Raw genomic sequence first — 25,857 nt, forward strand, 5'->3', positions numbered from 1 at the left:
GGGCGAATGGTATCTCTAAATGTAATTTGGGTTTTAATAAAAAGACATGCTCATTTATAAAACGCAGTTCCGACTTTATTTCCTGGCAGAGACTAAGAAAAGTTTTGACACGTTTACCTAAAAATTAAATGGTTTTTGTGTAACAGTTCCCAAACTATATGCCTACCAGAAAGCCAAACAAAACCCAGGCATAAATTACTGGTAACATTTTCACTATCACTGTGAGCCTCATGCACCGCCCACAATTATGAAATGTATTTGCATTTTTAATTAGCAAATGCTTTTATGCAAATCAATGTATAAGTGCAGCAAATACCACATTACACACTTATGGAGTGTATGATCACACACGCACAAAAATCTGACCTGTAGGTGAGAGCAAGCTGGCCATGAAAGGCTATAGCAGCACTCAGGGAGCTGGGGGTTAAGGACCCCGCTCAAGGACCCACAGATGTGCCGAGTCCAGACTCGAGCTGGCAACCCTCCAATCAGACACAAGCTTAGCCCACTGAGCCACACACTGCCCCCAGAGTCTGGTGTTAGTTGTAATGTTAGAAATAAATACAAGCGTCTCAAATCTCCATCTGAGTGCCTCACAGTAAGTCACTTCACTGGTGCGAATCACTCTCAGCTTTTGAAGTCCCAAGCTTGTCTTAAATTACCATGAGACTTTAATGACTGTGAGAAGGGTCTCGTCACAGAACTGCAACATTACCTGGTGCGAGTTATGTTTGTGGGAGGAAAGTTCTAACCCAGGTGAAGTCATACTGTAATCCACGAATTCCATACATATCCTGGAACTGAATCTTCCAGTAACTGACTAACTGGGACTTCCATAATAGTGTTTGTTGGAGAAATAAACCATTCAAGCATAATAATAAATAATTAATAAACAATAAAATGAATTTCCCTACATATTGGCAGAAATTCTCCTTTGGGACATGTCTGGATAAATAAAGGTTAAATTAATTCATTCATTTAGAAATGCTAATTCTTTGAGCTAATTGTTGCTATTGTGCTGTTGAAGAGTCGACTATAGTTAGGTGTAGTTAAGCTGAGACTTTCCAGTAAAGTGATAACCTAATAACCCTATGCAATGACCAAAAGTGCAACATGAAAAACATTAACGGAACACAGAGAGGCTTTACACTAGCAGAGGAATTCTTGGAACTGATGAGGCATTTCTTGAAGGTGGAGAGGGTGTCTGATGACCGGATGTTGTTCGGCAGCTCATTCCACCATCGACGAACCACACAGAAGAACCACCTGTAGTGACACTTCTCATGCGGTGGAGGGAGCTCCGAGCAGCGTTGGTTTACTGACTGAAGCGGGTGACTTGGATCATAGGTCCTGATCGAGATGGGCGCCTGTCCACTGACAGCTCTGAAAGCAGCAACCAGCACTTTAACTTGACGCAACCGCCAACAGACAGCCAATTACTCCTTGAGTTTTTAAAAAAGATAAAAGAAACTAAATCACATTGTCTGACAAAAACCTTAAACACCACACACACATTTTGCTACCTTAACAGTTTTACATTTTCTGGGCATTTATTATTTCTGGCCTTATTTTTCCAGCTATTCTCCCTTCTTAAAAGATAGGTGGCGCTACACCCTAATACCTCCAGTTAGAGTGACACTAATATCTTACATAACAGGAAGTCACCCCAGCAAGAAATCATGTCACATTACTCTTTGTCACAGCCTGCAACAACAGTTAAGATGGGGATCATTAAATACCCTGGCAAAGGCGGACACTATCAGAAAAAAAGCGTACAGCCATAATACAGTTTTGTTCTCTAAGGTACAAACAACATTAATGTACTCCCCATGGTCCATTTGTGCACCATAAAAGGTACACCCTAACCCTAACCACCCTCTGTGGTAAAAATGTTGGTGGGTTACTGTCCTATAGTGTTTAAACCATGACAAAGGTGGGACTCTATAGATGCCTTCAGTGACGTGTAAGGAAATCGGTACCATTTGGTTACATCAGTTATCTGCCTCAGGAATGCAGGTCCCATTGGGCTCTCCTGGACAGAGCAAACACAGAGTTATAGGTCTGACTAAAGCAGCGCCAGTCAACCAAACAGTACAGCTTTAGTCTGAGACAAAGTCATAAGGGGCTTTCTGGGGTGGGGGGGCTGAAGCTGGCCTAGGGTTCCCCTTGGGCTTCAGCCGGCTCGGGGTAAAGGGCTTCATTTGCTTTTAAGAATGACTTAAGCAGGTAAGTAATTAATGACTAATTAATGAGCGTTATAAGCATGACGAAGGCAGGGCTCTATATATACTCTCAGTGACGTATAAGGAAATCATTACCATTTGTCAGATTCTGTTTCTCCGTCTCTGTGTCCGTAGTGGTGGAGCTTCTATCAGTGGTCACTGGACAGAGCAGACAGAGGTACAGAACTCAGTGCCTGTAATGGGTTTGCTATGCTTTTTAAACTTGACTTAAGCAGGTCACTAATTAATAATAATCACTAAGCATTCTCTTTGCTGGGCCAAGTGTCAGTATTAAAATGTCTGTATATTACCAGTAAGACAGAGATGTTTCATAGCTAGTAATGTTCTGACCAGCTACAAGCACAATAGCACGTTTGAAACCATTCTTTAGTTCTGAATACAGAACAACTAGCTGAACATGGGGCTGTAATACACTCAGTTGCTATTAGTAAAGCGGATTGTGGTCTTACTGTTCTGTGACAGCCACACATGAAATGTAGTATGTTTAATTGATGCTGATGTGATGGACAGTGGTTAACAAACAATTTATCAATGACATCTCTGGTCCTTAAAGAAAATTTCAAAAAAAGCATTACCAGTGTCTTTACTGCCAAAGCTGCATAGGACTGAAATGCATTTCCCTGGAGGGGAAAATAAATAAATAAAAATTACAAACTATTCTTCATTAATATAAATAAAAATGTCAAGTATTTAATGAATTGAACAAAACATTAAAAAAACTAGTAGAAAAAATGTTGCGCTGGACTGAAAAAGAAAAGAAAAAGGTTTAAGGCCTGAAACACAAACTGTCCAGTAATACTAATGTTTGATTTTTGAACACAGGGAAGTTGAGATACAAAGATTGCATTAACGAATAAAGGAAATCTCTAAACAATTATAAAACACAATAATTCCAAACTGGAGGAGTATGTACATAAAAAAAAGCATAGAAATAATTATTAAATGTAAACCAGACAAGCAGCATAGCACATGTAAGTTTGTTTTTTTTCCATGACTTACCTTTGTTCTTACACAGGAATACAGCAACTGCGGCCCCAATGATGAGTAACGCCAACGTAACACCAATGCTAATCCAAAGAATAAGGTCAGATTGAGGTTCTGTGAAGACAGTTACATGCACATTAAACTTCCAAAAAAGCCTAATTATTTAAAAATTCCACAGATGAAACGTGGTCCAATGTTGTGTGTGTGGTAAGGGGCTAATACTGGTTAATACAAAGGAACTACCTATTCAGGACACTGGCCTAATTGGTAACTATTCTGGGTTTTTAGTGAGTAGAAATGGGATCGAATAATACATCGCAACCTACGCTGTAGCGTATAAGCTTATTTGGACGATTCAGTTCATTGCATTATCTGCAATGCACTTTTAGTCCATGTTATGAATAATACTAACATTTACGTCATACCTGTTGGTTAAGCATATTTGCGGTTTGCGTTGTGGTTCTGAATGAAGGGAAACGCCGGAGTGCATGGATTCGTTCTTAAACACAATATGCATTTTGCTTGTTGCCAGAATCATCAATGGCACATCCCTCGTTTCTTACTAGATTAATTAATTACACTTCTGGTACGGTCCCAAATTTTTCGGGTTAAGTGTGGTGGCCGTGTCCGCACTGATGAGGGGAAAATACACTTAACTCAAATGCGCCTAACTTGGATAATTTTTTTTATTTTATTGCTTGATGTGAGAATCGACGCCTTGGTGTTCACTATTTGTTCCCTAATTTAAAAACTCCAGATTGCATTATGCAGTTCTGAAATCAGATTGGAAGAATTTTTAAAAATCAGTAGTACCCCATTTGCGAACAATTAGTCCATCCAATGTCCTGTGCGTGACTTTACAACTATATATATCCAAGTCAGACTTGAGTATCTCAATCGACTTCTTCAGCTGGTACGTCTTTGCCATCGTCCCATCAGCACTGAATTCACTGGGTCTGATCCCAGTTGAAGTCACCCCATCAGCTTCAGTCATGCTGTCATCATTCCTGTAGATGTCAACTTTCACATCACTGGAGTACAATCCAGTGGCCAGGCAGTGAAGAATCACTTTGCCGGGGGTTTTAGTGGTTTTAGAACGAGTAAAAACCATGGGAGCAGCTAAAAGTAAGAAGAGAAGATTAAAGCATGACGATCTGTCAGAAACTTTAGATTAAATCATGGAATTTGAATCAATGTTATAGGAAAGTGTGTTAGAGATTTACAATGTATGCAGACGCATACAGCAATTTGTTCAAATTCTAACCAAACGTACAATAAAAATGTCATATTATAAAAACATGAAAAATGCAATTCAGCAGTTTCTCTGTACAAAAAAAAACACACTTTACCATTATAACTTAACAGATATGTAAAGAGATAAAAGCCAGTGTTACTGACATTGATTTTTCAGGTCCTTTTCTCCATAGCCCATGAATTTACTTAGCCAGTCCATGCACTCCCTCTTTAGGTATCCCTCTGTGTACTGGTTGAGGGTTTGTGAGTGGTCCCATTTGTTTTTGGTGGGCACAGCTTGTGAAACTGGGGCGACCCATTGCAAATTTCCGGGATCAAAGGAGAGGAAGTCCCCACCATCATAGCTATACTGATCAAAACCATCGCGAAAGGCCAGTGTGCCATCAGGCTGAGGTTCCCCCTGACAGCCATGCCTCCACTGCAGGACATGGAGACCTGAGGGAGACAATGAGAATGACACAGGTCACAGAATTCACTGTATAAACTATCCAGCTTAGCAGTGTGCAAACTTTCTCAATGTGCCAGAAAGAGTAGAGAGTCCCGGCTTTGATATAGTAACATGGCTCACTTACCACTGTAATTGTGGTTCATTCGGTTCATCAAAATCTCAACATTGACTTTGAACCACTGCTCCTTGCTCTTGCGAGACGAAGTGCCTTTTTCCCAGTAATTATCATCCAGTCTCTCAGACATCCACATCTGCCTGGGAATCTTGGTTTTGTTCTTGCTGTTGTAGTAGTCAATCTGTTCGTTATCCAGAATCCCCATGGCGGTGAACTCATACACACCAGGAACCTCCACAGGCTTTGACAGGGCAGTGTAGATGTATTCCAGAGTGTGTATTTCTGCAAAGGAGGAAAAGGTACATGAGGCCAAAGGCTGGTTTATTCTTCGACGTGGGATTGACACCATAGGTACTGTGTAGCTGCGAACCTTACGCTGTACCGCGCCTCCCCAGAAACACTACATATCGCAGCAATGCAGACTGCCACACCCCTGACTGGTCTGCTTGGTAGTATCTGTTCGTATATCCCAGGTGTACTTACACCGTTGACTGAAACTAATGCAATGCTAGCGCTACAGTTATGTCGATCACTAAACAGCCCACCCTAGGCATCATACCAACAGGTCTGCAAAACACCCAGAATGACAGTGCCAACTTCACTTACCTCCATTACATTTATTCGTACTTTGCAAGGCAAAGTACAAGAATAATAATTATTATAAGATGTTGGCCAGCTGGCTGGATAACAACTTGCTGGATTACTAGAAATTTGGCAGGACATTTGGCCAGTCATTGCCTCTCAACAAACTGTTTTTTTCCCCTTTCCTGATTCTGTAGAAACTGGAAGCCATGCCTACCACCTCAGTAAAACACGATTTGCAATATTTGTATTCCACAGCGTGCATTGTTACTGAATGTCTTGCACAGAAACTCTGTATGGTTTAATGGTAAATGGACTGCATTTATATAGCGCTTTTTTCTACTCTTACGAGTACTCAAAGCGCTTTACAATACATGCCTCACATTCACCATCCACACACACATTCATACACCGGGGGCGGAGGCTGCCATGCAAGGTGCCAACCTGCACACTGGGAGCAATTTGGGGTTCAGTGTCTTGCTCAAGGACACTTTGATGGGGTCAGGAGGACCCGGGGCTTGAACCTGCAACCTTCCAGTTGCCGAACGATAGCACTACCACCTGCGCCACCATCTTAATGTACGCGAAATGGATAATTACTGACTAGGCAAACATGATAAGGATGTGAGTTAACCGTGTGGGCACAAACACAAAACATCAAAGCTATTATACAATATAGTGGGCAATGTATATAATATACAATGTATGTAATATACAATGTAGTGTACATAGGCTGGAGACATACACTACAGACTCAGATGGACTCAGGAAGGTTTTTCATTTAAATTCCAATTAAATTTTTACTAGTAAAAACTCAATTATGGATATATGGGCCTGAAATTCTTACTAGTCAAAATGCATCTGCAGATATCTACAACAGGAGTTCTTACTAGTAAAATTGAATTACAGATCTCTACAATATGACTTTAATAAAAATTTAATTCAGGATATGTGAGGCCAAAATACAGTGAAAGTCAATGGGCATATGTGATGAGTAAAATCGAATTACGGAGCTCTACAATACAAATTCTTACTAGTAAAAATACAATTCTCACTTGGAAGATCATTCTCTACTAGTAGAATCGCATTGTAGATATCTGGAATTCATATTCTTACTAGTAAGCCCCGTAAGCCTCATGCTAATAAAAGACAACTTGACTAGCCATAGCGCAATATTATGATACACGCGCACGTGCTCGCGAGTTTCACATCTGCAGGGTTGCCATCTCGCGCATCTGGCGTGACACGCTTTCTGACGCGCGCTCACGAAAGAGATCTTACGGCAAGTCTGTATTATTCCATTATAAACCTAAAATTAGCTACATCATAAGCGTTGGGGTAATTTGCAAACCCTACAGAGTATTTACAAGGTAATAAAACTGTTACCTACATGCAAATGTGTGTGCAGATTGTTTCGAATAGAGAATCTCACGCCAGCCAGGTGACCAAAGTTGGCAACCCTGCATCCCCACTTGCAATATTTACGCACGCAAAATATTAAAGCTTACAGGTTTATATTTTGTGTTTTATCGCCCTCTAGTTTTGACATTGATGTGATGCCAAAACAAAATCTTTTGAATACACAAATCACGTGGTTCAAACATTTCATAAAATGTCAAACCAAAAGGAATACCGTACATTTTAACTATTACATTACATAATAAATGATTAAACTTACAAATGTCAGCACATAGTTATTTTGCCCTGCAATAAATCGTACATGTCGCAGCACTACAAATGCTGTTAACGACACAACGTAAAGAAAACACGTTTTACAGCATTTCAGTATTTAAGACTATAAAAAAACGTAAGCCGCAGGGGAGGGATCATAAAACAATCAAAGTGAAATAACCAGTTTGTAATGCCCGTTTTATTTTAGGCCTAACGCCTTGCGTGTTATTGATCCTAAATCTAGCATTTCAATTCAAGAAAAAAAGAGCTCACCACTTTCAGCTACAGAAATACAAGAGAAAATAAAAAAGATGACTGGAGACTCCATGTCGCGATGTCAAATTCGTGGGTAAGAAAAGTAGTTTATGATGTGGTTGCTGCTTGAAGCTTATGACATTCGAGACTTAAGACCAAAGACTCTGTCCGAAGATTCGTTGACTCACAGTAACCTTGTTAAAATAACTGAGGTAAACAACATTCGGTGCTATTATGGATTAAATGAGAGCATCAGCGGCAAATTCCGCAGGTTTCGGCGAGCTAACGGCAAGCTTTTCCTCGGCACACTCACTACAGCTCCCGTACCACTGGGCGCACCCGTGCGCATTGTTGCCAACTCCTCAGCAAGGAAACTCGCTATTGGCTGTCCCAAAAGTCGCTAAATGACGCCATCGCCTCATTTGCATAATGTGCATGTACAGTCGAACCTCGTTACAACGTACCCCGTTTATAACGTTTACACCAATACAACGTTCAAATTTCGATGTCCCGAATTCGCGTAATGCATTATTCCATTTGCCGGTATCGCTTAGAACGTACACCTTTACAGCGTAAACTTCGATATAACGTATGATTTTCAGAGGAAAATAGGTAAATTGACCTTCGTTACAACGTACAGCCTCATCTTCCGAGCGCGCGCACAATTCAGAATCGGCTGTTGCCGGCCATCTACATCGTTTAGCAACGCCTAACTGTATGAACCTATCCTCACGAAGCATTCCACGCCGGCCGGACTCCTTGCATGCAGCCCCCGTTTTTTCATGGTTTTGCATGGTGTCATGCTGCCGCATATCAAGCAAGATGCCTGCTAAAAGGAAACGGATTTCGCTGACCGACAAGGTGGAAATAATTCAGAATTATACATGGCAGCCTTATACTGCCGACGCGAACTAAGTTCTGAAACTGTGTGGTTATTGGGGTAATTGTGTGACATATAGTGAAAGAAATTAACAAAAGACAGATGTCTAACACGTATCGAAATTTATTTCAGCCAATTGAATCATATACAGGTGCATAATTTCGGTTTGACATTAGGTTACTGTAAGGCGATTTGAACGATAAGCCGGCAGTGGATTTTGCGTTATGTCGGCTGTCTATGAGTAACTGATATTAACCTAGTTTGAAGAATATAGTTCCTATTATATTCTTCAAACTACACAAGCTGTATGTCATAGTGTCTACTTGAGAGGTGTTTTCTAAAAGTTTTTTTATATACATTTTGTGTTCTATCATTCATTTTGAGGGACTTGGTTACAACGTACTATGGTTATAACGTACAAATTCTTAATTCCCCCGAGTTACGTTGTAACGAAGTTCGACTGTAATTGTAATGGACACTGTAGGAGAGAGGAATAATGTCGTGGGAGAGACAAAAAGTGTTTTTCCATAGATACGTTTATATCACCGACAAAAGTGACCCCAAACAGACACTCTGGCAGAGTTACTTTTTTAGGTTTGCTTAAGTGTACAAGTCACAGTAAACAAGTGAATCGTTAACATTTTTAACCATAACATTTTTTGTATAAAATCTACATTAACAATCTAAACGGATCAAAAAAGGACAAATGAAAAAAAACTGTCAATGGCAATGTGAGAAAATGATGCACATCTCTTGCTGTGACTGCAGCTGGGCGGGGCTGCTGCACGCGGACTGGCCACCTGTGAGTGCTTTGGGACGGGAGGGGAGCCCACGGCAGCACCCGCTGCCCGGTGAGAAGAGTAAGGACGATACGTGCTTTCACGTCAGAATCTCCAGAAGTCTCCAGTAACACCAGAAAGTCGCTAGATTTGTCGCTAGTCGCTTTTTTGAAAACGAGTCGCCAGAGGGGTCTAAAAACTCGCTAAATATAGCGAAAAAATCGCTAAGTTGGCAACACTGCCCGTGTGGCACTTTGCGCACGCGTACACATATTTATCGACGCAGCACTTTGGCGCATGCGTACACCACATATTTTCCAACGGCGTCATTTTTGACAGGGGCCCAGCTGCAAAACTCAACACCTCCGTTTACGACAAGCCGTTTTAACATTTAATCAAGTCACACTCCTATCCGTAATTACATTTTACATATTCACAATAGCTTTTCTCCTAGTCAAAATTGTATTCTTCCTAGTCAAAAAGAGTATTTCAGATAACCACAATGGCATTCTTCCTATCCACAATTGTCATTTCAGATATCCACATTGTCATTCTTCCTAGGAGTAATTACGTCACTTTTGCCATTCATGTCTACTGGGCTTTTAATTTCAGATATTCAGAATATTGATTCTGGATATCTGCAATTGAATTCTTACTAGGAAAAACTCCCATTTCAGGTATCTACAATCCAATTGTTACTAGTCATAATTTTAATTTTGGATATTCTAAATTACATCATGGATATCTAAAATGGTGGTATCCTTTCGGATATCTAAAATTAAAACTATGACTATTAACAATTGGATCTGAAATATATCTGAAATATAATTGTGGAAACTGGCATAATTTTTAATGGCTTAGGTTCAACAAGGTGCTTGAAACATTCCTCAGAGACTTTGGTCCATGTTGATATGATAGCATCATGCAGCCGCTTGTGATTTGTTGGCTGCACCTTCATGATGTGAATCCATGATGTGAATCTCCCGTTCCTCCACATCCCATAAGTGTTCTGTAGGATTGAGATCTGGTGACTGTGTAGGCCATTTGAGTACAGTGAGTTCATTGTCATGTTCAAGAGACCATTGTGAGACATGGCACGTTATCTGGAAACAGCCATTAGAAGCTGGGTACACTGTGATCATAAAGGGATGGTCAGCAACAATACTCAGGTAGGCTGTGGTATGTAAACAATGCTCAGTTGGTACTCTAGGGCAAAAGTGTGCCAAGAAAATATCCCCCACACCATTATACCACCTCCAGCCTGAATTTAGATACAAGGCAAGATGGATACCTGCTTGCGTGTTTACACCAAATTCTGACCCTACCCTCTGAATGTCACAGCAGAAATAGCAACATTTTCCCAATCTTCCACTGTCTGGCTTTGTTGAGCCTGTGCCCACTGTTGCCTCAGTTTCCTGTTCCTAGCTGACAGGAGTGTCACCCGTTGTGGACTTCTGGCGCAGTATTCCATGACCATGGCCATAAAGGCTATTGAGGCATTCATTCTTAGTCTTGTTTTGTCTGAGGGTAAATTTTGCTTAGGATTCTCTGGCAGTAAATTCTGACTGTCAGAGGAGAGGCGGAGGTGAGAGGTGATGTACTGAAAAGGTAGGCACCTTCCCCCCCCCATGTGCATGTGCCAGCTGTAATGTATAAGGTGGCAAAAGTGAAACTCATTTTTAATAAATTACTTGTAAGGAACATAAAAAAGTTGGAAAGAGTGCACGTTAAATAATTTGGGTACATGCTTGGTTTTGGTTGTGCTGATTGACCTGCCACAGCTGCAGACTTCCACTGCCCTCTGCTGTCCTCCTGTCCCCAGTGTCCTCTTTGGAAATGCTAAATATGGGCACCCTATTATCATAGTTTTAGGTTTCTTAGGCTTTTACATGTTTTTTATTTTTTACACTAAACCGAATTTATCCAAACCCTATTGGTTCAGAGATATTCATATGGAACTTCTGTACAACAATTTTAAATCGATTTACACCCTGCATTGGACATTCTAATCCAACTGAATGGTCAATTTTGCATCTATTTTTTGTTTTTTTAATAGGCATATGGCCTAACATCTCAGGATTGTGGTTTCAATCCTTTATTAAATTGGTAGCTCTATACTACCACCAGTGTGTGCACTGTGATAGACTGGCATCCTGAATTGGATTTGTTTGTAACGGAAAGTGTCAAGAATTTAAATTTAAAGGAAAAAAACATGAAAACACTGTCACAAATTATATACACTGTAATAATCTCATAAATTTGGTTTCCCTCTCTTTGGAGAGTTAAACCACCAAAACAATGGAATCTTCACTAGAATGGGAGCAGAACCTGTACATCTATTGCTTTTAGATGTAATCAACATGTCTAATACTATCATACTGAATTTAGATTAGGCTGCATATACAGTTTTGAAACTTTCACTGAGCGCATGAATCATTTTAACCAGTAATGCAAACAAAATAACCAAATATCTGATCACTGTAGCCTCACTCCCAGGACTAACTGCTCCACAGGCTCTGTGTATGTGTGGAGTTTCCCCACACAGTGTGTAGATAACCCACAATCCATCTGAAACACATAATAAGGCCCATCCATCCATTTTCCATACCTGCCTCTCCTTCACACAGTAAGATGAGTCTCTAAAATGACTGCAGTGTGACAGTGTGCCAGGTGACAGACTGGCATTCAGAGTGTCTCCTGCTCTGTGCCCTTTGCTTTCTGGGTTGAGCTCCAGGCTGCCCAGCACCTTGTGCCAGATAAGCAGTTACAGAAGAATAATTATCATTGTCACATAGACTGGGAATGACCCAGGCACCACCATTATTATTTATAACTCAGATATATGGGTTACTGACACATTTATGACAACATAAAATGACAACATAAAAAGCAAAAATTGGCTATAAAAGCCGAAAAACAGAATTTGTTGTGAGTTTAAAGAATATGTTACATTGGATTAAAAGTATTTTCCTATAATATCACTGTTTACTCCTATATCCAATCAGGACAAATATGTAATATATAATTATAGTGCAATATTTAATCATAATATTATATGCAGTGAAATGATACCTGTCACACCGAGCTGGCAAAAGAGACACGGATCCAGTAATGCAGGGCAAGCCGTGCTTTAATGAAGCTGACAACAGGTAAGCAAGGGTAAGCAGCAACAGAACGGAGCACTGGAGGGAGAGCGCAGCCGTCCAGGAGACTGGAGCCGCTGTGCGAGGTAAGTCAGCTCCTCGCGAGATGGCAACCGGGCAGGCAGGTTTGGAATCGGCAGGCGGTGATCGTGGTCGTGATGCAGATGCGTGGGTCGTTAGCCAGAAAGTCCGTCCGACGGAGAAACACGGGACAGGAGCACAGGAGGGGAGGACAGAGGGTGCCGGACTCAGCAGGGCAGGAGATTCAGGAACGGGAGCTGGACTGAGGAGGGAAGGCACAAAAGGAAAGGTTTCTATGAAAGGCAAACTGCTAAGGTACGGGAGAGCAGGGAGACAAAAGACAGAAAAACGCTCGGTATAGCTTCTTTGCATCGGCTCAGTACTTCACGATTGTCAGGTGGCTGCGCTCCTCTTTTAAGGAAGACCTAATCCTTGGCTGAGGTGTTGCACCTGCTTGACCCCGCCCCCATGGGCGTGACAATACCGCTATAAAAGTTTACAGAAAATTAATATACTTAAGCTATAATGTAAAAATAATGAAAAAATATACATTTAAGTATTTTCCTTAACAATATCACTCTGACACAGAAGAATGGGCTGAACTCCTAGTTCTATAGAGTGCTGGACCACAATAGAGGAATCAATCAAGTAAACAAAGAGGTGGCATTTTGCTTCAACACAGTTTTATTGGAAGTTTGCACACAATACAGGCGTTTCTCAATAATTCCACTTGATATGCATATAAGAATATTTTCTATTTACATATAATTGTTAGTCTTGTCCTTATATCAATAGTAAAAATATAATCAAGAATATTGCAAAAAGTATTTTAAAACTTGTATATAGCACACTGAGTGAAATCAACCAGATATGAAATATTGTACAACAGGTACTTTATCAGGACTTTGTCAGGTTTTGATGAAGTCTAGTTTCAGAAACCCGCAAATGAACAGGCACAAACATGAAATGAAAGGGAATAAAAGAAAATGAAATGCAAGGAAATTAAATTAAATCAAATGAAATGAAAAAGAGAAAGATAAGGAGCATGAGCTGACAGCGAGTTGCTGCAGCCATCAGGGATGAGAACCCGAGTGCAGCTACTGGACTGGTGTGAGGTGTTGTTTTCCTGGTGGATGGAGGGCTAATCCAACCACCAACCCCCAAATTTCCCTGTTCTTGGAGGACCTCCTTCAAGAATGATCTCGACCCACAGGGTCATATATGACCCTTCCTTTTCCTTACATTCAACCCACTCATCAAAGTTAAGATTTTTTTTTGATTTACAGCCCATTGTACCATATAGGACCCAGTAACATTGATATTTAGTGATTACTGACTGAACTAACCAAATTTTTTTCGACAATAAATATGGCCCCCAACGCCATATTGGGGGAGGTTGTTGCTGTACATGCTGCAAAGATTTACCTGTCAAGCTGTGAATAGGTAAGTGGCAGAAATTTTGCATCATCAGTTATAATGTTTAGATGTTATAGAACATGTACAGCTTGGTTTTGGATGTTTTGAAACTTTTCTGGCAACTGTGATGATCATGTTTCATGTGCTCAACATCAGCCTCAGACAAAACCAGAGGGAATACAGGTGGTGCATCAGACCTTACAACCCACCACAAGTAAACTTTCTGAGTGTAGTTCACCTTTTTGCAGGTCTGTTCACTTGATCTGTTTCTTGATGGGTTGGCATGTTTGAAACGTGTTTTATTGCCAAAACGTGGTGAATAATGAAAAGGAAAACTCAATAAATGCATTTTGAAAATGAGAATGTTGCAAAGATTTGGTTTTTTCCTTCTTTTCTGTCCTTATTTCATAGGTGAAATTAACAAGTAAGAACAGCATGACCAGTCCAGCGGGTCGTATATGGCACATTCATAACATGGACTGGGACTGAATTTTTACAAAACACCTGTTTTTGAGTTCACTGGGTCTGTATGATCATTTTAGCCAATGGACATATTTTTCCTATAATGATTAGGTGGTCTGGCTTCCCCAGAGATAAAATCATCAGATCTAGACCCCATTATTCCTGGGATTCTGGTCTTATTTATTTACTTATTTATAATTCACCTCATCATTATATTCACTTGTCGCCCTGTTGTCTATCCGTGCTGTTTTCTATGTTCACTGCCTGCAGGAGCACATGCAAGCATTTAATTTTACACGGTACTCATACTTGTACACATGACAATAAAAAAATAATTGAATTGAATTGGGATCGGCCACCCCTAAATGAAACGATTTGATGGAGAACACAAACTAAAAATAAAAATTATTTATCCCGTAAATAATCATCTTATTTGCTGAACTGTACATATCATTGCCATGTATTTTTGCACTCCTGTCAAGTTCTCAGCAGTTATCATCTCTTGACTTATAGTAGTACTTTATTTATATAGCGTCCTTCTCATACAAAGGTCACAGAGTGCTGAACAACAATCTAATACAAAATCGAACAAGACACAGACATTACCAATAAAAATAAAACAAACAGGGACTAGTCAGCCCTGATTAAAAGCCTGTTTAAAAAGAAATATTTTCAGTTGTTTTTTAAAAGAATCAACACACTCAGCTGCAGGCAGACCATAAGGCAGGCTGTTCCATAGTCTTATAGCAATATTACAGACCATAAGGCAGGCTGTTCCATAGTCTTATAGCAATATTACAGACCATAAGGCAGGCTGTTCCATAGTCTTATAGCAATATTACAGACCATAATGCAGGCTGTTCCATATTCTTATTGCAATATTACCTCACGGTCGTGGCTTCTTGCACTTTACTCCTCATCCAGTTTTTTATATCCTTGTTCTAAAATTCTAAAGCATATATTCATGTATTTTTGTATAACAACAGTAACACTATAGGAGAGAAAGACAGAAACACATGCGTAAACTGTTAGCATAAATAAATTGAATAAACTCAGAATACTAAATTTTACAACAATCCAGAAAGAGTAACACTCTGAAGTTTCCCTTTTACACTCATACCAACACTCACATCAACCTAAGGGAGATGTGTAAACGGGAACTCACCCCAGCAAGAAATCACGTCACATTACACATCCGCATGGCCTGCAACGACAGTTAAGATGGTGAACATTATATACACCTGCAAAGGCCAACTTGACTAATCTCCACTTTAATGGACCAACCGTTTGGTGGGTTACTGTCCTATAATATTAGAAACATGATAACCTTGGGGGACTATAGATGCTGTCAGTGATGCAGAAGGAAATCATAACTGTTAACATCTCTAAAAATTTTTATCAAAATCTTTTTAATGACATTTTATAAGCATGGCATACAGAAAATTAGAAGGGCACACAGAGGGAAAGTATGAATGATCATTGGGAGAGTCTCTTGTAATACCTTATATACAAATACATCCCTAAAACTGACCAGGCTCTGGGAGGGATGGTGCACATTACACTTACCATTTGCTGACTTCAGTTTTTCTGCCTCAGGAACGCTGATCCCATTGGGCTCCCCTGGACAGACCAGACACACAGTTATAGGTCTGACTAATCAGTGCCAGTCAACCCAATAGTACAGCTTTAGTCTGAGACAATGTCATAAGGGGCTTTCTGGGGTGGGGGGGCTGAAGCTAGCCTAGGGCTCCCCTTGGGCTTCAGCCGGCTCGGGGTAAAGGGCTTCATTTGCTTTTAAGAATGACTTAAGCAGGTAACTAATTAATGACTTAATGTCTTGAGTGTTCCTGTCATAAAGTGTTATAAGCATGACAAAGGCAGGGCTCTAAAGATACTGTCAGTGATGTGTAAGGAAATCGTTACCATTTGTCAGATTCTGTTTCTCCATCTCTGTGTCCGTAGGGTTGGAGCTTCCATCAGTGGTCACTGGACAGAGCAAACAGTGTTACAGAACTCTCTCTGTAATGGGTTTGATTTGCTTTTTAAACTTGACTTAAGCAGGTCACTAATTAATAACACTAAGGGCATCACAGTTACATATTATTATTATTATGTTACTCAAATCCTTAGCCCGACATCCACATATCATTTGTGTTTACAAAGTGTGCTTTAATGTTTACATGTGTTTAAAGCATGTGGGAGGGGTATTTTAAGGCTTAAACTAAAAAAAAATGTTTATTTATATGGTCATATATCGCGGATTTCCACCTATCACTGATGGGTCTGGAACGTAACTTCCGCGATAGATAGATACTCAGTTGCTGTTAGTAAAGTGGATTGTGGTCTTACTGTTCTATGACAGCCACAAATGAAATGTAGTATGTTTAATTGATGCTGATGTGATGGACAGTGGTTAACAAACAATTTATGAATGACAACTCTGGTCTTTAAAGAAAATTAAAAAAAAAAGCATTACCAGTATCTTTACTGCCAAAGCTGCGTAGGACTGAAATACAATTCTCTGGATGGGAAAATAAGTAAATAAAAATTACATACTATTCTTCATTAATATAAATGTAAATGTCAAATACTTAATGAATTGACAAAAGCATTACAAAAACAGAAACAATGCTGTGTTGGGATGAAAAAGAAAAACATTTTTGTGAAGTGGTAATAAGATCTATCAAAGATCAAACAGAGTTATACTGTTCACAAGGTCAAGAGTTACTGCAGTCACCCTTCAATTTGCTGCTACTAAATGGTGTTGATTCAATGTAGGTAGAAATTGTCTCAAAATATGAAAAGGTCCAAATCTAAACCCATAAAATGTGTCTGCAAACACTGGAAAAGATCCAACAATTTTGAGTGTCTGAGATTGCCCTTGTCTTTGTTATCACTATGTATCATTGCACTTTGTGCATGTTTCAAAATTTGATGACATTCAGAGCTTCACCCTTACAATGTGCCTGCAAATGTTGAAAAAATATCAGTGAAATACTTTTTGAGTTATCGCAATCAAGTTTCTGAGGTTGACCTGTTTGCTATCAGTATGTAGTGCTGCTATACTTTTGGCGTGATTCGTCTCACTTCCAACTATTAATCCATGCAATACGCCTGCAAAGTTTGAAAAAATACATCAAATACTTATAGAGTTACTGTGTGCACAAGTGTCTTCTACAGCTTCCGTTTCCTTCCTTTGCTGCAACATAGCACTACCGCTTCATTTTCTTGGGCAACTTGTTGCATAATAAAATCAGGTGTAGATCTTAATCCATAAAATGTTTTTGGGAAGTAGGAATCACATCCATCAAACACGTTTTGACTTATGACATTCAAAGGGTCAAATGTCGACTGCAGTCACCCTTCCCTTTGCTGCCACTTAGCAAAGTTCTTCAGTATTGGGGACATTTGTCTCAAATTTTGACCTGTTTCAGTTCTTCACCTGTGCAATGTGTCTAACATTTTAAAAAGATCCTTCAAATAATTTTTGAATCATGCAAACCAAGTGTCTGAAGCTGCCTTCATCACTATGTGGCACTGCTTAAATTTTGGTCCAATCTGGACCAAAATTTGATCAGTTCCATCTCATCACCCAGGCAATGTGCCTGCAAAGTTTGACAAAGATCTGTCACATATTCTTTGAGCAGAGGTCAACACCACAGAGAATTTTGATGGACATTTTTATCAAAATGAAATTTTTACCACAGTCGTGGTATTTAAAAATGTAGCCTACAGAGTTTTCAGTCAAAATATTTTGTCACAGACATGTTTGTCCGTGTACAGACAGGTTGACTATGCCTGGGTTTGAGATATCATGCTAATGAGAAAGTATCTGCGGCAGCAGCGGACCAGTCCCCACCTGGAGAATACAATTAGCAGAAATTGTATATAGGAAATATAACATGGGTTGGTTAAATCACATTGCAAGAATTGCAAAATTGTTCAATAATACAAATGTTTGATTTTTGAGGGATAAAACATTTAGTAGCAAATGAAATCTTGAAATTATTATAAACACAATAATTATAAATGTAACAATAATTATCAGTGTAACAACTTCACTTAAAAAATCTTTAAAACATAGAAACTATGTTTTTTTTTAAAGAAAAAACAGACAAATGCCATAGTACATGTAAGAGCAAGTTGGTTCTATTAAATTTTCCATGACTTACCGCTGATCTTTTTTCGAAACAGGACTGCAACAATGCCCAAAATGATAATGAACACCACCAGTAAAACACCACAGATAATCGCAGCGTGTCCACCTTCCAATTTTGGTGCCTCTGTGAATAGATAATTACATGCATATTTAATTAAACAACAAAAGAAAAACAAGTTTTAAAGATTTCACATGAAACATGGTCCAAATTTAGGTGCATATTAAGTGACTAACACTTGATTTGAATAAAGAAAACATTAAGGAATCAATTCTCCCATGCACTAAAGTAAAAAAAAAATTATGGGACATTGCACTTTTAAGACTGAATGACTTAAGGGTATTCTCCCATTGACCTAAGTACTGGTGTGTCACAAGTAAATGACCCTTAAGCTCCTTCTGCCACTGACTTTTGCACATTTTTCACCGCTTGCTCTGGACAGCTGTATTAAGTCACGTGCCTCTACACGGCTACATGCAACAGTGCAGTTTTCAGAAAGCCAAACATGTAACAAAAAAAATGTATCATACATTTAGAAACAAATGTTACAATCCAAAATCGATATGCATAATTCATATAATTATACAAGACTTATATAATGCAAGAATATATAGAAATATAGCTGTGGAAATATTTAAGGGACCACAGCACAATTTTTTGATTCACTCATTTCTTAATTTATGGGTATACGTCTGTGAATAATACTTCTTTTTTTTTTGCAAACTGCAGCCTGGTTCTTCCCTCTTTCTCATTAATGAAGGTCTTCTTCTTTGCTTTATGGAACTTCAGTCCTGCTTCTAGGAGCCTGATACGAACTGTCCTAGCAGTGCACTTCACACGACTTAATGTTTCTCATTCCTTTTGAAGGTCACTTAATGTCATCCTACAATTCATGACTACCAGATAACATTACCTTAAGTATATTAACTTAATTGCTCTGCACTGTATATCACAGTAACATTTTATTTTTTTATCATAGGATTTCCATGTCCATGAGAGTGACCAAATATAAGCATAGTTGGCTACTCCCATGATTTCATTTTCGAAAGAGTTTCTGCAAATTTCATTTAGGTTCGTAATGTAAATGAAATAGCCCCTGTTCTGTTTTGCTTGTTTCTCAATTATTACCAAAATGATTTCCAAAATGATTTTTTTCGAGTTAGGTGTTTGTTGGGACAATCGACCACTCTGTGAATATCGATGCAAAACACTTTTCCTCAGCGAAAGTAACTTCAGGATGCAAAATCAGCTAGTGCAATTTGCCTAAAATGTGCCAATCATGACAGGTGACTGCTGTTCACCATTTGTTCCCTAACTGACCGGGAGGACATAAGAAATTTTATAAACTACGGAATGAATCATGCAGCTCTGAAACTGGATTGGAAAAATAAAAAATAACAAGTACCCCATTTGCCAGCAGCGGTAACATCTCCCCTGTATGTTACTTTGTAACGATATATATCCAAGTCAGACTTGAGTATCTCAATCGACTTCTTCAGCTGGTACGTCTTTGCCATCGTCCCGTCAGCACTGAATTCACTGGGTCTGATCCCTGTTGAAGTCACCCCGTCAGCTTCAGTCATGTTGTCGTCATTCCTGTAGATGTCGACTTCCACATCTCTGGTGTGCAATCCAGTGACCAGGCAGTGAAGAATCACTTTGCCGGGGGTTTTAGTGGTTTTAGCATGTGGATAAACCCCGGGAGCAGCTAAAAGTAAGAAGAGAAGATTAAAGCATGACGATCTGTCAGAAACTTTAAGTTAATGGAATCTGAATCAATGTTACAGAAAAGGCAACCATGTGTTTAAATATTAGTGTATGCAGATCAACATAGCAATTTCGCTGTTCAAATTCTAACTATACATATGATAAAAATGTCATACAAAATATGAAAAATGCAATTTAGCAATTTCTCTATACAAACCAATTTATCATTTTAATTTATTTAAAATATGTAAAGAGATAAAAACCAGTATTACTGACGCTGATTTTTCAGGCCCTTTTCTCCATAGCCCATGAATTTAGTTAGCCAGTCCATGCACTCCCTCTTTAGGTATCCCTCTGTGTACTGGTTGAGGGTTTGTGAGTCGTCCCATTTCCTTTTGGTGGCCCGGGCTTGTGAAACTGGGGCGACCCATTGCAAATGTTTCGGATCAAAGGAGAGGAAGTCCCCACCATCATAGCTATACTGATCAAAACCATCGCGAAAGGCCAGTGTGCCATCAGGCTGAGGTTCCCCCTGACAGCCATGCCTCCACTGCAGGACATGGAGACCTGGGGGAGACAATGAGAATGACACAGGTCACAGCATTCACTGTATAATCTATCCAGCTTAGCAGTGTGCAAACTTTCTCAATGTGCCAGAAAGAGTAGAGAGTCCCGGCTTTGATATAGTAACACGGCTCACTTACCCCCCTTGCTGTGGTTCATTCGGTTCATCAAAATCTCAACATTGACTTTGAACCACTGCTCCTTGCTCTTGCGAGACGAAGTGCCTTTATCCCAGTAATTACCATCCAGTCTCTGAGACATCCACGTCTGCCTGGGAATTTTGGTTTTTTCCTTGCTGTTGTAGTAGTCAATCTGTTCGTTATCCAGAATCCCCATGGCGGTGAACTCATACACACCAGGAACCTCTACAGGCTTCGACAGGGCAGTGTAGATGTATTCCAGAGTGTGTATTTCTGCAAAGAAGGAAAAGGTACATGAAGGTAACTTGGAGAAAAAGCCAAAACTACTCCAGACATCCACCTGACTCCACTTTAATAATTTAACAAAGAAAAAAAACCCAACATATTTGTTACATTTTATTTTTCAAATCATACTTATACAAAACATTTTGTTGCCATCTTTCCAATACGGCATCTTGTATAGAAACACAGAAACTGGCTATTTTTATGCTTCATGGAAATGTAGTCGTGTTTAAAATTACAATAGTTAAGGCTAAAAACGTTTTCTTTCTTTAGGATTCATTATTAATTTACAAAACATTATTGGACATATATGTTTCAAGTTTCAGATTCTATTGTCACGTGTGTTTGAAAGAGAACGGCGAAATGTTCGTGCCACAGTTGCAGGGGAGGGGACAGGCCGAAGGGGGGTGAGGGGGAGTGAACAATCAACTGCAACTGTGCAATAAGACAACGACAAGAACCTGGAAATAAATAGCGACGCAAAAACAGCCTGCAGACAACAGATGCACATGTAAGCCACTGAATGAAATTTAAATTTATTTATGGATGAGGTGTAATTTATAAAGTTTTTGATAACACATTGCACAAGCGCTTCATCCGCATTGACCGTATCAAACCAAAACTCGAGGCCGTTGAATGTACCGGAAGTAACCACCTCGTAAAGTGTAAAAACAACACGGATAATATCGTGCTCATCGACTATATGAGCTCGATTTGACTATGCTAATTAATCTTAAATTGTAAACATTAGGTAACCAATAATTAAAGTAACATTTCAGTATAAGATTATTTTTATGTAAAATCTTTACATGTCACACCACCAAGTACATCGTTACCGAGAACAAAACGTAAAGACAAATTATACAGCACTTCAGTATATAAAACTTAATCATAAGGCGGGTGTGGTTATCAAAGTGGTCATAAAACAACCAGAGGGAAATAACCTTTATAACGGTAATTTGCAGTTGAATTCAATTTTATGGCTAAATTACGTTTACTTTCGTTTTTATTGCGAAGGGTGGCTTTAGTGTTTCAATACACGTAAAAAATAACTTACCGCTCCCAGCCATCGAAAAGCAAGTGAACATCAGAAAGACGACTCCGGACCCCATATCGCGGTGTTTTTTAGGTAACTGATAGAAAAAAAGTTATTCGTCGATGATTTCAGCGGCACGAAGCAGAAGACCTTTCACGTTTCCGTCCTTCTCCGATTTATGCGCGTTCCCGTACTTCTCCGCTTTATGCGCGTTCCCGTCCTTCTCCCCTTTGTGCGCGTTTCCTCTTCAGCTTCCTATCCGCTTTGAGCGCTCGCGAGTCAGCAGCTGTCAGGCAGAAGCGACTCGCGCAGGTTAATGCTCCGGCCTGTAGTCGTTTCTTCCATTTTAATACGATACTTCGTGGTGAAGACAAGTAGCACGCACCTTAATCGGTTCGTTAAACCGCATATTTATTTGTAGCCAAATGTGCTTTACACGTTCCTGCATCATTTATACAGAATAATGCAAAAACATGTAAAACGGAAGACAAAGACCATAACAGCATCAATAATAGTGTTGTAACATTTTTACATCAGATTACTGTAAATTTAGCCAAACATGTCTTGGCAGATTTGTTCAGAGTCATTCAAATGAAACTTATGGACATTTTTTAAATCGATTTAGACCTTGTGATTGACATTGTTTTCCAACTGAAAGGTTAATTTTTCACCTATTTTTGTTTTTTAATAGGCAGAAAATTTGGCTTAATACTGTAGCTCCAGAATTGTGGGTTCAATTCTGCCCCTTGTATATAGTTTGCATGTTGAACCTGCATTCACATGGGTTTCTTCCCACAGTCCCAGTGTGTGCTCTGTGATGGACTGGCGTCCACTTTAACCCTTGACAGGTGATTGGATGTGTTCCTAACTGAAAGTGCCAAGAATTCACATTTGAGGCAACAAAACATGAAAACAGTGTCACATATTATACACATACTACAAATTACATTAATTTAGTTTCCCTCTCTTTGGATAGTTAAACGAACAAAACACTGGAATCTTCACTAGAATGGGAGCAGAACCTGTACAGCTATTGCTTTTAGATGTAATCAACATGTCTAATACTGTCATTCTGAATTTATTTACGGCTGCTTACACAGTTTGGGAACTTAAATTGAGTTCATGTATCATTCTGAACCAGTAATGCAAACAACAACCAAATACCTGATCACTGCAGCCTCACCCTCAGGACTAACTGCTCCACAGGCTGTGTGTGTGGAGTTTGAGTTCTTACACTGGATTCATCCAGGTTCTCCACAATCCACCTGCAGTCTAAAAACACACAGTAAGGCCCATCCACCCATTTTCATACCCGACTGCAGTGTGACAGTGTGCCAGGTGACAGACTGGCATTCAGAGTGTCAGTGTGACAGTGTGCCAGGTGACAGACTGGCATTCAGAGTGTCAGTGTGACAGTGTGCCAGGTGACAGACTGGCATTCAGAGTGTCAGTGTGACAGTGTGCCAGGTGGACAGTGTGCCAGGTGACAGACTGGCATTCAGAGTGTCTCCTGCTCTGTGCCCTTTGCTTTCTGGGTTGAGCTCCAGGTTGCCCAGGACCCTGTGCCAGATAAGCAGTTACAGAAGAATAATTATCATTGTCACAGACTGGGAATGACCCAGGCACCACCATTATTAATTATTACTCAGATATATGAGTTACTGACACAATCACAAACAAATTATGTGATTTATTTAACTCTTTGGAAACAGCTCATAAAATAAAGCTTAAAATGGCTACAAAAACAGAGAAACGATATTTAATGTTGTGACAGTTTAACGAAGAAACTAATATCATTAGCCTTTAAATTAAAAACAGTGTATGTTACTTTGTAGTAAAATGATTTTTCTATAATATCACTCACCTGAGTGTTTACTTCTATATCTAATCATAACAAATGTATAATATTGTATTATTATTACAGTCAATATTATACTACAAGTAAATGTAAGAATTTCACAAACTTAATATTGTTAAATACATATGCAAGGTACTCTTAATTAAAATTATATACTTAGTATAGCTAAGCATATTTTGTTTATTTCTAAAAGGTTAGTTGGACAAACAATCAATCAATCAGTAATTCTCTACTGAGTGAAATATATTGAATATATTACATAAAAAGGCTCTGATGATGTCAAGTTTCAGAAACCCCCAAAAGAAAAGGTACACATATGGGATAAACAAAATTATTTCAAACTCTTCACAATCATTTCAGTGGTGATTTATGCTTATTACATTCACATTTCTCATTGGTTAACATCAAATTTGACTGACAATAACATATGGGAAAAAACAATATGGGAAAAAATAGACCAAAATGAAAAGATGTATTGGAGAACACAAAATCCACAGTGGCACTATGGGAGAGAGAGAGATAGAGACACAAATATGCAAAATATTAGCAATTAAATTTGGCAGCTTTGGAACAAAGCTAGTATACAAAATATTACGAAAATCCAGAAAAGTTTGCCTTTTACAGTTTAGAGCAGGGGTGTCAAACTGCAGTCCTGTGTAGCTTAGTTCTTTCCCTGTTCCACTACTAATGATTCAGCTCAACAGCTATGTGATAATTAGAACAAGAAGTTGAATCAGGTGTGTTAAACAAGGGGAAACCCACAAATGTGCAGGGCTCTGGCCCCCCAGGACTGGAGTCTGACACTTGTGGTTTAGAGTGACAATAATAGAAACCTAAGGGAGATGTGTAAACAGGAACTCACCCCAGCAGGAAATCACATCACATTACACTTCCTAATGGCCTGCAACAACAGTTAAGATGATTAACATTAAATACACTGGCATGGACCTACTTGACTAAGCTCCACTTTAGTGGAACATGGACCTGTTTGGTGGGTTATTGTCCTGTAATATTAGAAACAAGACAAAGGTGAGGTCTATAGATTGTCAGTGAAATTCATTACCATTATTTTGATTCAATCTCTCTGACTGCCAGAGGTGGAGCTTCCACTTGATTCGTCTGAAAACAGCAGAGTTATAGAAGTCATTGCTGGTGAAAGGTTTGGTTTGCTTTAGACATGACAAACGGGTAACGAATGCCAGTGTTACTGGCATAAACAGTTATAAGCATGACAAAGGTGCCACTCTACAGATGTCAACAGTGCCATAGAAGAAAATCATTACCTCCATTTAGCAAAGGAGTATTTGAACGAGGAGAGGAGCTTCCATTAGAGCCTCCTGAAAACAAACAACACTGGGTTACAGAGCTTCCTCTTGGTGGAACATGCAACTGTTTGGTGGGTTACTCTTCTTTAATGTTAGAAACATCACTAAGGTGGGTCTCTGTAGATGTCATCATTGACATAGAAGAAAATCATTACCTGCATTCAGCGACTGGGTACTTGAATCACTGCTGTCAGGAGGGGTGTCCCCTGAAAACAGCAGACAATTGAGTTACAGAACTCACTGCTGGCAAAAGCTTTGCTTCACAGGTAACTAATTAATGTCATGAGTGTTACTGTTATAAAGCGTTATAAGCATGACAAAGGGGTTCTCTGTTTATACATGTCGTCAGTGACAAAAAGAAAATTATTACCTTCATTCGGTACTTTGCCACTGCACTATGCACTGTACTTTTGGTGGTGTGAAAAGTACCAAAAGTACAGTACATCTTGTGATGGTTTTCTACTGGCATAAGAACTGGTACCGGTGCTGAATGACATTATCACAACACGGGCGGGATATTTTGTACTGAATTCAA

General features: G+C 39.3%; 3 protein-coding genes across 5 annotated transcripts in view; all 3 read right to left on the minus strand.

The window, feature by feature from the left end:
• Nucleotides 1–53: 53 nt before the first annotated feature.
• On the minus strand, nucleotides 54–7,905 carry LOC111842743 (major histocompatibility complex class I-related gene protein-like). Its single transcript, XM_072705369.1, has 9 exons — nucleotides 7,571–7,905; nucleotides 5,054–5,326; nucleotides 4,626–4,916; nucleotides 4,041–4,346; nucleotides 3,243–3,341; nucleotides 2,819–2,863; nucleotides 2,319–2,381; nucleotides 1,980–2,032; nucleotides 54–1,383 (listed from the first exon to the last, which is right to left on the minus strand). The coding sequence occupies exons 1-8, from the start codon at nucleotides 7,623–7,625 to the stop codon at nucleotides 1,992–1,994; spliced, it is 1,173 nt and encodes a 390-aa protein (XP_072561470.1). The 5' UTR covers nucleotides 7,626–7,905; the 3' UTR covers nucleotides 54–1,383; nucleotides 1,980–1,991.
• Nucleotides 54–25,857, minus strand: part of LOC111842728 (major histocompatibility complex class I-related gene protein-like) — a 39,227-nt gene continuing 13,423 nt past the window's right edge. For 2 of the 3 annotated variants that reach the window (XM_023809637.2, XM_023809636.2), the window contains 5 exons: nucleotides 25,478–25,528; nucleotides 25,281–25,334; nucleotides 25,061–25,116; nucleotides 24,860–24,898; nucleotides 23,815–24,499 (listed from right to left, as the gene is read on the minus strand). In XM_023809637.2, the coding sequence (XP_023665405.2) occupies nucleotides 25,073–25,116; nucleotides 25,281–25,334; nucleotides 25,478–25,528 (149 nt within the window). In that variant the 3' untranslated portion in view covers nucleotides 23,815–24,499; nucleotides 24,860–24,898; nucleotides 25,061–25,072. Of the gene's footprint in view, nucleotides 1,384–23,814; nucleotides 24,500–24,859; nucleotides 24,899–25,060; nucleotides 25,117–25,280; nucleotides 25,335–25,477; nucleotides 25,529–25,857 lie in introns of those variants that run through there. The other variant, XM_072705368.1, reaches the window with a different exon arrangement.
• On the minus strand, nucleotides 13,042–22,333 carry LOC111842729 (major histocompatibility complex class I-related gene protein-like). Its single transcript, XM_023809638.2, has 10 exons — nucleotides 22,161–22,333; nucleotides 20,822–21,094; nucleotides 20,394–20,684; nucleotides 19,816–20,118; nucleotides 18,426–18,536; nucleotides 16,730–16,774; nucleotides 16,177–16,239; nucleotides 15,820–15,873; nucleotides 15,419–15,457; nucleotides 13,042–15,244 (listed from the first exon to the last, which is right to left on the minus strand). Exons 1-9 carry the CDS (start codon nucleotides 22,213–22,215, stop codon nucleotides 15,441–15,443), a joined length of 1,212 nt encoding a protein of 403 aa, XP_023665406.1. The 5' UTR covers nucleotides 22,216–22,333; the 3' UTR covers nucleotides 13,042–15,244; nucleotides 15,419–15,440.

This window comes from Paramormyrops kingsleyae, chromosome 23 (genome assembly GCF_048594095.1).
Source record: "Paramormyrops kingsleyae isolate MSU_618 chromosome 23, PKINGS_0.4, whole genome shotgun sequence".
NCBI classification, from domain to species: domain Eukaryota; kingdom Metazoa; phylum Chordata; class Actinopteri; order Osteoglossiformes; family Mormyridae; genus Paramormyrops; species Paramormyrops kingsleyae.

Excerpts from the sequence above, each read along its gene's own strand:
- LOC111842743 (XM_072705369.1), bottom strand. The coding sequence starts at position 7,625 with ATGGAGTCTCCAGTCATCTTTTTTATTTTCTCTTGTATTTCTGTAGCT. Across the intron at positions 5,327-7,570 it reads TATTTCTGTAGCTGAAAGTG|AAATACACACTCTGGAATAC; the intron begins GTGAGCTCTTTT and ends CCTCCTTTGCAG. Across the intron at positions 3,342-4,040 it reads ACTAATTGTTCGCAAATGGG|AACCTCAATCTGACCTTATT; the intron begins GTACTACTGATT and ends CTGTCTTCACAG.
- LOC111842729 (XM_023809638.2), bottom strand. The coding sequence starts at position 22,215 with ATGGGGTCCGGAGTCGTCTTTCTGATGTTCACTTGCTTTTCGATGGCT. Across the intron at positions 18,537-19,815 it reads TACCGCTGCTGGCAAATGGG|AGGCACCAAAATTGGAAGGT; the intron begins GTACTTGTTATT and ends ATCTATTCACAG. Across the intron at positions 16,240-16,729 it reads CTTTGGCAGTAAAGATACTG|TGACCACTGATGGAAGCTCC; the intron begins GTAATGCTTTTT and ends TGCTCTGTCCAG.